At 43.6% G+C, this 13786-nt stretch overlaps 1 protein-coding gene across 1 annotated transcript in view; it reads right to left on the bottom strand.

Annotated features, from left to right (window-relative positions):
* Positions 1-13786, bottom strand: part of LOC138268219 (FH1/FH2 domain-containing protein 1-like) — a 1001023-nt gene that overhangs the window by 440716 nt on the left and 546521 nt on the right. The window contains exon 16 of the mRNA XM_069217669.1: positions 5005-5187. Coding sequence (XP_069073770.1) covers positions 5005-5187 — 183 coding nt within the window. The remainder of the gene's footprint in view (positions 1-5004; positions 5188-13786) is intronic.

Here is a 13786-nt window from a genome sequence, read left to right as displayed (position 1 = left end):
GGGCTGAAGTGAAGAGGGGAGGGGCATACTGTGAGGGGGGAGGAATGGGAGGGGAGGTCCGAGGGGAGAGAAGAGGGTCAACCTGAGCCTCCCCAGGGTGCAGCCTATTGTAGAGTGGGGGGGTCAAGGGAGGAGAAAGGGAGTAATTGGTGGAGCTAGATGGAGAGTCTAGGGATAGCCCGGTCGCAGGGGAGGGGAGTAGGGAAGGGAAGAGGCGGTCAAAGAGAGAGAGAGAACGGTGTCTTTGGCTTGGATCATAACAGTACCGTTGTTATAGAGTGAGATAGTGAGGGAGCCGTTAAAACCCGCAGAGGGGAATTTTTTTTGCTGTTTCCCATGAGGGATAGAGGAGGAGGAGGTGACGTTAAAGGAATTGTAAAAGCTGGTAGACCAAGAGGGTATGTCGTGCGTGAAAAAAATTTGATCGTTTTTTAGCCCCCCATACCGACCACTGTAAAACTGATCGACAAAAAGGGAATCGGGGAAACATTGAATGGTGTTATGCTTGAAACATTTTGCTGCAGCTTTAGTCAGGTTAGAAGGGTAGATGATTTTGTAGCAATTAATTCCAGACTTAATTCGAGCGGTGGCCATGGTGGGAAATTGTGGAGGAGGAGGGTGGTGGGGATAAGGGAAGGGTGTAACTAGGACGGTGGTGGTGGGGAGAAGTATGAGGGCAAGAAGGGGGCACGTAATCCAGACGTCGGGTGAAGGAACCTGAGTTATTGTGGAGACAGGAAAGTGAGGCGATTAGGGATAGGTTGTTACTTCAGAACAGGGCTGATTCAACAAGATAGGACTGAAGATGGAGTGGTGTAAGAGGAAAATCACTGTACTTATCATCCTGAGATATAAACCACATAAAGCACAGCATCACAGTAGGTATCAAACGCATTGTACGCCCAAAATCTCAACAGTCTAATATTAGACACTTACCTCCTAAGTATCACCAACATTATGGGCAAAAAGCACAGGGTGGAACATAATTTCACTAGCATAACCCCAAGTATGCAAGACGACCTCAAAATTATAAAACACACTTTAGAGGTAGCCAGAACAGGGTCTGACAATCAAACTACAAGAAATACATTTCCTAGCACCACAAATACACAATGGGGCCTGGCGCCCTACAAACCACCAGGACCCCCTGGTCAACTGGCCAACTCAAAGGGGCTCAAATGTCCTGTTTCCAGAATGTCGGGGCTGCTGCCAATGCAGCGAAAGACCAGCGTGCGTACTTGCGCAAACCTAAACTTTGCAACTGGCACTAAGTGCTGCACAGCTGTGAAGAAATGGTGCAAGGAGTGCATCTCACTCCTAACTCAGACAGAACTACCTCCAAATGCCCTAAGAGTCAAGAGGAGGATAACTTTCGTCAGTTCACCCGTTGGGAGAGGATTTATCTGCTCTTATTGTGCAGCTGTTCCCACCATTGTCTCCAGCTTACTTTATATATAGAGCAGCGGACTAGAACAAAAAGAACTTATTCAGTTTTTTAACATTTCTTATAGTCCTTTATTTTCAATTTCTATTGGTGTTGCATAAAAAGCAACCAGCGTGGTTCGTGCAGTACCGTATGTAGTCCAGATAACTTCTTCAGGGAAGTATAGAAGAAAGATGTGACCTTGATGTCTCAGGCAAGAGAAAAATAATTGATGACTTTAGTCCCTCAAAATAGAAGTCATTTCCGGTAATGGAAATATAAATGATGTCGAGGCTGAGTACTTTGCTGTATGAATTATTCCTTTTGTGCATTACATTCAGAGGGATATGACTCCTCCGTCATGTGATGTAACTCGGGTCTTTGAAGTGCACACAACCCACTGAATAAATGTTCAAAAAACGTGACTCTAAAAGGTAATATTAAGTTTCCAGCCCTGGGCTTTAAATCACCAGCAAGGAGAGACAGGCAGCCTCTGTTATCAGCGCGTCTCTATACTGAAAGGAAGAAACTGATACCCAAGGATCAGAGGGTCTGACAAAGCTAAAATTAAAAGACAGGCAGCCTCATATATATTGTGATAGCACAATCGCGCATATCTCGAAGCGCCCGTGCAGCAAAGTAGGCATCTGCGGCCTGCGCAACTCCTGGCTCCAATAACCAGCACGATAACCCCGCTCGCACCATCAACCCAAATTCACGCTGATCCGTACACCACCTACATTGTCGGCGTGTTCAGGAGCCCCCAGCCCGGAGTCCGTCACCGTCGTTCCGCCGCCATTTTGGGGCCAGGCACCATGGTCCCTGTGTTGTGTTCACTCAGTTACATAGTAACGTGAATGTTTGTGCAACTGTTTGGCGGCAGGAATCGGTGCTTGGTACGGGTCTGGCCCACGAGCACGGCTGACGGTAGACGGTTGACGGTTGAAATAGACCCCTAAGTGCTCCTTAAACTCGCGCCCCTCGCGCGAGCCGGCGTGAGCGAAGCACCTCCACCGGCGCCATCCGCCATCATCCAAGAGATTCGAAGACAGAGACCACATCACGGACTCCTGTAGGCGATCCTCCTTCCCTGGTCGTCTCCCTTCGCTCCCCCGCAGCCAAAGCGACTCCCAGGACCCTCTGGGGTCGCAGTAGACAGTCAGCGCTAGCCCACTGGTCCTGATATGCGCTGCAGGATCGAAATTGGCCCCAGCCGCTCCTCGCCGAATAAACCAGGCCTCTCACCTACCTGTTGGTGCTCGGCGCGGCTGCCATTTTAGGGACAGGTGGACTTCAGCCTCCAGCGCCTCCGTTCCTCTGCAGCGCTTCTCCTTGCTCGGGAGCCGCCCCGGCCTCGGCGGTTTTAATAACAGCTTCTCCGCTCACCGGGCATCCGGTGACTCACATGGTCATAATTATTGGCAAACGTTCTCCTAAATGCCCTCCCTCCAAAGCTTTTCCCACAGGTTTGACCTGCCATTCAGGTCAAACGCTTGGGAGAAATAAATAAAAAAGCCACATACTAGGAGAACTTCTTCGAGGTTCTGCAATTATTCAATAATTAGAGACAACGGAAAGCACGATGAGTCCTAGAAAGGCCAGCCGAAGAGGAACACTGAATTCTGATGGAATTAGATTTTTCAAACTTGAGCTGCGTATCCTAGAGAATGTTACATAAAATCTTGCATTCACTTAGATCACACGTCTGTGCCTTCGCTGTACATGTTTTGAAAATTGGGATTCTGGTATTCACATACTAGGACACATGTTTTGTGCTGCACAAAAGCTGAAGCATTCTAAAAATTTAGTGCACATCGCCACTTCCTTTTATTCTAAATCATCACTGAGGGATGCAAAGGTTGCACTTGACCAAAAACATAAACAAATAACATAAATAAATCAGATACATAAAGCATTCACCACCTTTAACTACCAATACAGCAGCTTAGCCTATTCTACCTCTCTAGAGCTTGATTATGAAATCAACACGGCACAGAACAAAATGAAAAGCAAGTCCGAATCTAGGTTACCTTTCATCTATAGGCATGAAGAATCTGTAAAACTATTGAAGGACCAAAATAAGAAAAATTATATTATGCCACCGAACAGCTCTTGGTGCCCCACAAAGTGGAATATTTTTTACAATGGAGAATTTAAGAGTTATTGTTCACAATGGATTAAAACAAAAGAGGTTCGAAGGAATAGCAAAAATGTCTCCAGTATATTCCGAATGTATACCATCCGAATACATGTTACATTTTACCACGTACAAACTGCCTGCTACATTGATGAGGGATTAAGAGGTTTGGTTTCTGATTTCATTTCTAATGTTACTGAATTTTCTCCTGGCAGTGACATTTGTTCTATTATTGTGAACCATATAGGCAATACTAACATTCAGTACCACTCTGTACTAAAAATCAATTTTAAAAAGTTGTAAGACCCGAAGGACTTGGCTGTACAGAGGAGTGTATGGGGAGCATTTCCATTTCTAAATAACTGGCAACCCTTTCAGTTCTCAGCCTTAAATGCTCCACATTTCACAGGGAGGAAATTCTTCCAAGCGGAGCAGCCATACCAAAAAATGCCTTCCGATAGCAACGCACCTGGCTTTTTGAAGTAGTCTTTGTTGTTTGGGAACAGGGATCACCTCCGCAAATGTGTGTCTCACCTTGGGAAAAGCAAAGTGTCTGTGCTTTTCATGGTAAGGAAGCAAGGACTTTACACTGAGGATCCTGCGTTCCTAAATATTAAAGGTCCAGATATTTAAAAACAAAGTGCAGAAAAATTAAATATAATTGCCGCTATGGAGGTTGCTATTATCGGACTCCTGCATTTCACGGTTTTAAGAGCACTATGCACTTTTATTTGCTGCCTCTTGATTATGTCACTTCTTCAAAAAAAAGGGATCCAAATTTAAAGAAACTTTAACTAGTGCTCAGGGATCTCTCTAGAAATCCCCAACAATTGTAAATACATGAAAACTCTCCCCATGGAGAAGAACTGATTAATCACAAACGTGCTCTACTCACGGCCATTCTTTAATAGCAGACCATGTACTGTTCGTTTCTTTCCTTTGGCTAGTAACATCCTGTGGTTGCAAATGGCTGTTTTTCAGGAACATCCTAGTTATTTTATGCTAAAACTGGAAGATAATCAAACTCTTTCCCTCTACACTTGGAGCTGGATGAGACCACTAAACACAGATGACCAATAACACCAGCAGTCACTACCTGGCCACCATGACAACACAAACAGTTATTTTTCTCCACATCTGTGCTTCTTTACATTGTTTTACCTTACTTCTGTATTTGAGAAAATACACACAAGATTTCCATTTTCCAAATGAAAGTGTGTTAATTGCAATTCCCAAGAGAAAAAGTAAAAAAAAAAAAAAAAAAAAAGGTTCTTAATTACGATAACGTGGAGTTGAAGAGTAGGTTGGGTGAATTGTTATAAGATATGTATTTTTAACACACACAGATGTTCATATCGAGTAGTATGTCAAGACATGAACTATTAAAATCCCATTCTCTAATAAGAGTCACTGAACAGTTGAACATTTCTTGTACTGTACATACCTTCTCCATATTTTCATAGTCCAGTTTGAAAGCCCAGAGTTGAAGGCGTGCTGAGAGACCGGTGATGGAAGACAAAGTTATTAGGAACTGTTCAGCGCTTCCAAGAGGCACATCAGGATTGGCAAGCTGAGCTTCCTGAATCTTCTGCTTCTCTTCATCTGTAGGAATCATAGTTTGGATTTTCTGTAGAAAGAACATATTTTCAAAGCACTGAGGACTGGACAGCGAAAGGGAAGCTGCTGTCAACCCTTGTGGGAGGCTAAGCTATTTTTTCATGGACATGGAAAATCATATGTGACACTGACCAAGATTAAGATATTGAACGTTTTTAAGTACTGGCATGAGCAAAGAAAGACATCTAAGATGGATCACAACTCGAGTATTCATTATATTATTAACTTTATAAGAAATTATGACAAAGTAAACAAGCGTTAGCAGATTAAATATATTTGGCTTTAATGTGCTTAAACACACACGTAGAAGCATGCACAAATGATGTTTGTATATGTAAGCACATTCTTGAAGCACACACAAAAAAAGCTCGGCTTGACTGCTGCACTGAAAATAAAGCACATGGTAAAGAGAGTTTTTCGGGAATTGATACTTTATGGAACATGCATGTCTGAATATGCTATGATAACCCACAGAAAAGTTTTACATTTGTCAGTGTCTGCCATGACCATAAAAATACAGACCATCTTATGTTATATTATAGTAAAGGTACTGATTCATTCATGGAATGCCACACTATCACTCCTTCAGAAATCTTGGTTTCGGTTTATAAACTTTATTCAGCAAATACAGAATAGCCATAAAAGTACATAAATAAATCATTATATACAAGCACAATGGTAATATCAATCTTCATAAATAGTTAAAAAAAAATAAAAAAAACAGAACGCAACACATGCAATTGCTCATATCCGGTCTATACGTATCTAAAAAATAAGCCTTTTCCTTACATAAATAGCATTCAAAATATATAGCGCCACCTTGAAGCACAGGTGAGGATTATTTAAATCAAATAAAAATTCCAGTGCAGCCAGATGGATTCTTATATTCTGAGCAATAAAAAAACGTTTCAGATAAAGTATCCTAAGTTGTACATAAAATGTACAAAACAACATAAAGTGCAAAGTGCTCTGTTTGCTGGACCCATCACAAGGGCAACGAACCGTTTCAGTAGGACAAGACCTCATTTTAGGGAAGGCTAATAGGTGATGTGCCATTCCCAGTGAAAATCAAAATGAAAAGGTGTTGCATGTTAGTGACACTAGATAAATAGCCTTTACTGCTTTCCTCGGTGAAAGGGACATATATACACCAACTGTAGGTTTCATCATTTCGGTGGCTCTACTGTTGTCTAACCTATATTGCAGGAACGTATCCTTGATTAATTTGTTTTAAAGTGTCAAAACACTTTACGGGTCCGATTTTATAGATATGTTGAACATAGTATTGAAGGAAGAATCAGTGTAAGCAAGTCAGGAGATATGGGAGGCATTTTCCAATTTTAAACAATAAAAGATAAGTTGTTTAGTAAAAGCAGATTCGTCTTTGGCCCAGATGTTGTGCCATGATAACAGAGGGCTCATCTGCAACACATCCTCCAAATACTGAAGGCCCACCTCCTGAAGTATACTCCAATTCAATGCCGAAGTAGGTAGACATAGCAACCGTTCTAGAAAACAGTTTTCCTCCGTTTGCAGAGGTGTTCTCTTAGTGTAACCCCAAACCCAAGCCCTATAGGCGGCCACAGGTATAACTCTGGCCCTATAGATATCTATCATAGCTCTTATAGGACAACTATCGAGTTTGCTGGCAAATCTGAAGATGCCACATCGGCTTCTACACATTTTATTTCTGCCCCTGTAAATGTGCTGTTCCTAGGACCCCCAGATAACTGAAGAAATTAACAGTGGTAATTTGATGTGTTCTGAATTTTAAAAAAATCTACATTTCTGGCCTTTTTGGCCACAAACCATCAAAAAAGGTTTAGATTTATTAATCATTATACCCTTTAAAGTCATGAATTCTTCAAAGCCATTAGTTAGTTTCTGGAATACCAGCTGAGTCCTAGAAATCAGGAAGGTATCATCTGCATATACTAACACAGGTATAGGGCGCCCTGCCACATGTGGCGGATCTGCTTGAATTGTCTGCAAGAAATTATCCACCCTGTTAATAAATAGAGAAAATAGTAACGGGGAGAGGACACAACCTTGGCGGATACCTCTCCTGACCTTAAAAGGAGGGGTATATTCTCCCTTTAGACCAAAATTGACTTTGCATGTTGCATGTCAAGCAGGCAAGAAAGCCAATGATTTCCCTCAGGGGACCCAGTTCCAGCATTGTAGGCCACAAAATGGCATGCTCTACTAAATTGAAGGCATTGCTGAGATCCACAAAACAGAGGTATAAAGCTCCTGATTTAGCCCTCATATTTTCCAATCAGCAAGTCTACGTTTACACAATGCTCAATGGTTCCTAATCCTTTTCTAAAGCCAAATTGGACAGGAGATAGAATGTTATTGTCCAATACCCTCTCATCAACCCTTGTTAATAAAAGCCTGCATAGTATTTTCATAGATGAGTTTTTAGGGACTGATTTATCTCCCTTTTTGTATATTGGTGCAATGGTGGAGAAGGTCCATGATAATGGGATCTCTCCAGTCACAGCTGCATTAAACGCCCTGGTAAGGATTGGGCCCCAGAGATTAATATTTGATTTAAAAACATCCACAGGTACCCCATCAGGACTGGGGGCCCGACCCCAGGGCTAGCAGAGATAGCCAGGAGAACCTCCTCAATGGTGATATATAGATGAATGGGGTTCCCATACCTCAGATCCTCGTACCCAGGTATGCCAGTCACCCCTCTCTTTTGTTTAAAGACTATGGAGAAGTGGGACACCCAAGCCGAGCAGGAAATGCTGGAACCTTAGGGAACGCCTCTTTAGACAAAAAGGGTTAATTTACTGTTTCCCAGAACATTTTATTATTGTTCATTTTTGCAGGAAAAGCCCGTTTTGACCATACCTCCTCCCGCAGCAACTTCTTTCTTCCCTCCAGGGCTTTCCTATATTTACTGCGTAATGTCCTAATAGCCACAGGGTCTCTAGGGGAGATGTGGAGAGCTGACTTAAGTCCCCCCAGGGCTTTTGTACATACATGATCAAACCATCCTCTTTTCCTCTCAGGCTGCCTCACTTTTGGTTGACGTGTCAAAAGAACCTTAATACAGGAAATAACATGGTTGAAGCAGCTAAGCAACCTTATAGGGTAAATTTTGTTTTGCAAACAATAATTAAACTCATGCAGACACCTCTGCACAGTCTTCTGTAGTGGACCATCTGGGTCCCTTTCTCTCCATTTTAATCTCACCCCATGAGCCCTATATGCATCAACCTGCCGCATTGTGGTACAAAACTTGCGCTTTGGTCCCCAGAGTAAGGACGGTAGGATAATAGGGTCATGGTCACTCAACGAGGATCGAACAATATAGGGAGTGTCAAACACTTTAATGGCGGCTGAAGACACTAGGACGTGATCTATAAGAGATGAGGAGTTATTACCCTTAAAGGATGGGATCACTTCCCCTTTAACCCCATGTTTACGTCTCAATAACAGCAAATCATATTTAGATAAGATTGAATTTAGAACATCTCCATAGTCGCTGTGGCAAAAATGATGGTAGCCCTCCCCATCCTGACTACTGAGCCCACAGACCTGGGATGCTGGAGCAAAACAGGTTGAATGTTATAATCTCCGGCCCACAATATGATAAAGGTTGAATGGATTGAGCACAAGAATTTATGCAATCCATGGTCCAATGCATGGGCTACTCTGCTACGAGTGGAATTGAAGGCATTATTATAGAAATTAACACCACATCCACCATACTCCTGGAAGTTAGACACAGCAATTGAGAGACAGGGCCCAACCAAGATGACCTTTTAACTACTACAGGAAGTTTGTTAGAGATAAGTACCTGGAGCCTGCCCTTGGCCCTCCCTAACTGGGAAGCGGTGACACACAAGAAGTGTGAGGTCAATCCTTGTACATGTACAGAGGCAACACACCACGTCTCTTGGGTATAGATGATATCAAGATCATTAACGAAATTACACCACTCCTCTGTCCCTAACTTATTACAGAGGACTCGTACATTCCACATGGCAAATATAGCTCCCATCCTTACTCTTCCTACACTCGCTGCCCCAGATACCAACTCAGACAGACTAATGGTACGCAAATGCCCCCCTATTGCTTTCGCAACAATGCTATTCATACATGTCGTACTAGCTGCCTCAGCTAATCCCGGAGGAACTGTGGGGGCACTTCCATGACCGCTAGACATTATACCACCCCTTATAAGCCCCTCAGTAGTAAACCCCTCCACTTTTTTATCCACCTTACCACTATGGCTTTGTCAGTTGTCGTCTGAAGGTGAGCTCAAAACCTGATACCTATTAGTTATGGGCACAGATGGAATGGTGAATGGCTCGATGCGGAGATGGGTCCAGGGATTGCGGGGATTGCTGGTGCCGGTAACAGAAACCCAAGGGGAACAGTAACAGAGATGTGCCACATGGTGGACATGGGACTGACCTGGATAGAATTTCCGTCACAAATCTAGGGCTCCGAAAGTTAACAATTACACAGTCATTCCCAACGTTTTTCACTAGAGGGACAACCCACCCGACTCTCCTGGTTAAAAGAATTTGATATGCAATATCAGGTGAGAATATATTATTTAGGGCCATGCATAACCTTACTGTTCAGAGTTTCAGGGGATTCAATCTGACCTGGCTGCAAAGAGGGAACATTAACCATAACAATTACATAAAGGCAACAAGCTGGTAGTAAATCAATGGTAGTTGGTTCCCCCAAGGGGGGGATTGGCGACAGGCCCAGTCGTCTGAATGTTGCGAGGCAGCAGTGAGGTACGCTCAGTGGGAATTACACTAGATCTTGAACTGTCCACTGCCGGCCGTCAGCTTTTCGCTATAAGTCATACACTGCCCTGTGGTTTGTCCTACTTCACACTCCTCCATTAGCTGCCCGATGTCTGGCCCCCTCAATTTTACCAGCTGCAGTATCTACGACCTGCGCGGTTGCAATAGAGCCTTTCCCATTTTGTAACACGCCTGCTGAACAGTTAGGGGCCAAAGTGAGCAAGGCAAACTTCTGGCACAAAGCAATGATCTTCCCTACCTCCCCTTCTAGTTTGTCCAACTTGTCTTTAAGTGGCATGACCAAGCCACTGATAACAGATAAAAGATTATTTCAGGATTCATCTTCAGGGTTGGCTAGGGCAGGGGGACCCAAATCACCAGCAGCCCCCTTTCTACAATGTCTCTTTCTTTGGGCAGCAGGTGAATGAGTAGCTGATATAGAAGCAGTGGCAACATGATCCATAGGTCCTAAAGGCTCGTCACCACGTCTCCCTTCGTCGGTGTCCAAAGCATGGTCCAATTCAATAACTAAATCCACTTGGCTAGGGGGCATCCCGGCAGCTTCACTAAGCCCAGACACCCCCAGGGATAAGCACCTCTCTGCCAGGTCTATCTCCTTGGTGATAACCCCCACCGCCCAAACTAGGAAGGAGTCAATGGTGGAGTAAGTTGTTTCGGGGGCTTACTTCTGACTTCCAGCTTTACGGTTGCCCATGTCCACAATGGGTGCTGACACAAAATCCCACAGGAAAAGGTTAACGCCTGTAAATAACAATCAGGGACCTCCGCCCCAGGGGGGAAAAGAAGGAGGTTATCAGGAGTGACAATTTGACAACAGTATCACTTACTTCGCTCCTCTTGATTCACCCTTCTATGGTGTAAGCCCGCACAACAGTATTTGGAGACTGGGGCTCGTGGTCAAGAGCCTAAAGGGCAGGCCCAGCCCATCCCAGCCTAGACCGGCTGGGCCCAGACGGGCCCACTCTTGCGCAGCAGGGGTACAGTAGGAGCTTTATGCGCCTCCGGGCATGAACAGAATGGCTGTGGTGGCCTCTTACCATAAAGACACCTGGAAGATGCAGTTTGGTCGGCCCCCAGGTCCCCTGTTCAACAACTGAGCATCCCGTGCAGGGGGGGGGGGTGCGGTAGGAACTTTATGCAACTCTGGGAGTGAACAGAATGGCTGTGGCGGCCTCCTGCAGTAAAGACACCTGGGAGGTGTAGTTCGGTCAGCCCCCAGGTTCCCTGTTCAACATCTGAGCGTGTGCAGAGTCCAGGCTTAAACGATTCTTAGACATTGCGGTCCCTGTTGATCCAGTGCACTCATCATGTATAATCTTATCAAGGAGGGCAAAGTTCTTTTAACAGCTGGGCAATGGAAAGATTACAAACTCAGAAAACGATTGCATGAACTGCTGTACCGCAAACCATTACTAAATACCCCGTTGGAGTGAGACAAAAGTACTTGAAGATTCTTTCACAAAGGAGTAGTACTGCAAGCCATTACATGACGTCCCTCTTCAGTCAAACACACGTCCTTGCTCTACCAGGCTGCAGAACCTTTGGCCTAGATGTTCCACAAGATATCTTTCACTGAAACAAAATCCACTGTCCTCTCAATCTCAGAATACCAGAGAATTAAGAACAAGGCAGTCCCTTTACCATCCCTTTGTTGAAAGTGTAAAGGAACAACGGAAAAAACCCTACAAATGTAGAATGTGTGATTTCAACACAAATGTGAAGATTCACATTTCTAGTTTAATGATTTACACTTCCCATCTATGGCCTAAATAAATACGATCATGATCCTCTGAGTGTGCTTTCTGCAATATCTAGAAGAAGCAGTGAAGAAGCCCCGCGTTTATAGGTTTACTCATCACTGGTACTAAATTAGCGCTTTGTGCTGGAATTTGAAAAACCTGTGCAGCATGGCTAGAGAAGGTAAAGGTGCCTGTTAGCCAGTCACATCTGAAAATGTAATATTGAAAATATCTGCAGATTCTTTCACAATGGTTCACTACCACACGCCATTATCAGAGGTACCTCTTGATCCAGCTTCAAGCCCATAAAAGAGTCAATTCATAGGGAGGGCGGAAAGGCTGACAGGACTGATAATTGTCTCATGGAGTCTTCTTAGGCAAGACTGCACTGGAGAAAATGTAAACATATATGAGATTGCATGGGCGGATTAAAAGAGAAGGACACATCAGGCAATCAGTGGCTGAAAAGAGCTCATCTAAAAAAGCCAATTGGTGAAGGGGCCTTTACTGGAAGATTCTTTCCGTTTGTTTTTTGTGTTCATTCATAATTAAAAAGGACGGTGCCTAAGTAATAAGGGAAAAGAGGGACAAAAAAAATAATGGTACTAGAAAGGATAGAGTGTAAACAATATGACAAAAGGGTAGGGAGATAAAACACAACTCTTATACATGTTTATATATGTGTAAAGAATCGCCCAGTACACACAATGTATTTTATAACTGAATATGATTTTATTCAATATGTAAAGTAAATATTTATCCAAATTTCCTCTTGGAGTAACCCACAAGATATAAACTATTCATTATTAAATGTTATGAATTAAAAAGAGACTTCTGTCTCAAAGGTTACTCTAGATCCTAACGGTTAGTTATGTCAGTAGTCTTCAAGGTGTCATATCCCCCATTCCACTATCTGGTCTCTCTTCCAACAGTTTAATTAGACTCAGGTGGTACTCTTGGTCTTTCTTTCTGGGCAGGACATGAATTCACCTAAAACAAAGAGGTTTACCAGAAAAGGATTAGTACTGTTCCAATTCTGCATGAGTCCTCCTCCCTCTCCATTCCACGCATATGCCTGAAACGTAGAGTTTTCCCAGGTACAAATTGGTACTGTTCCCATTATCACTTACTGAACCCTCATTGGCTTTTATAGACACTGGTTCCCCCAGCATTCTTCCGCTCCTCCTCTTTCCTAGTCTCCACTGGTTGCCAACTCTCCTGCATCCTGCCATGTCTCCTCTTTCCTGTCCTTATTGGTTCCTGCACCCTTAGACTCCAACCCTATAATTCCCTGCATATTAGGGACCCATTAGTTCCCTCAGTCTTAGTTTTATTATGAACCTCTCTGTGGCTACTAAATACACATTAAAACTATGTGTTAATTAAGAAATATCAATGAGCCCCGAATTATTGACTTTATGTCACAAAACATGTGCTGGCTGATTTGTGTCACATTTTGTATATGAAATAAAGACAGAATTTCAAACAAATATGGTGTCCAGAACTCTGTTTTGCCAAAGTATGCCTTGCTTTCAATCCCCCTTCCCACCCCTTTGAATGCGTGAGGATGATCTTGGGTGAGGGAGGGAGAGAAGACTCCCTTTGTGTGGGTTGACAAAGCCTGCTGTGACCAGTGTCCACTGTCACAAGAGGCTCGGTTCAGACATGCATCCTTAATTCCAGCTAAGGGAAGGGTAGAGCCATAAAAGTGAGACTCAGGCCGCACACTGCTGATAAGCTCTTCTGCTGCTGCTGTTGTACTCCTTGCTGCACTGCCTCAGCTAGTGTCACAGATGGGCAAGACACATCTGGGTGGATATATTTTTCTTTACTTCTGAAGACACCTGAGAATTACTTTATCAGCCTACAGCTGGGAACTAGGCTCCTACATATGCATGCTGTTTCATTTGCAGCTTAACTGCCTTTGCCAGTAGTTCATGTGTGTTGGTCATCTACAAGAGGTGTCCTGTTTCTAGGTGGTGTACTGACCTCTATCTAATCTTTGAAGTCATGGTGACACAGCCTGGCAACATGACATCTCATGCTCTCAAACCATGTACCCTCT

The sequence above is a fragment of the Pleurodeles waltl genome, chromosome 12 (genome assembly GCF_031143425.1).
Source record: "Pleurodeles waltl isolate 20211129_DDA chromosome 12, aPleWal1.hap1.20221129, whole genome shotgun sequence".
Lineage (NCBI taxonomy): Eukaryota > Metazoa > Chordata > Amphibia > Caudata > Salamandridae > Pleurodeles > Pleurodeles waltl.
Note: the sequence above shows the minus strand (reverse complement) of the source record. Positions and strands in the feature narration are given on the sequence as shown.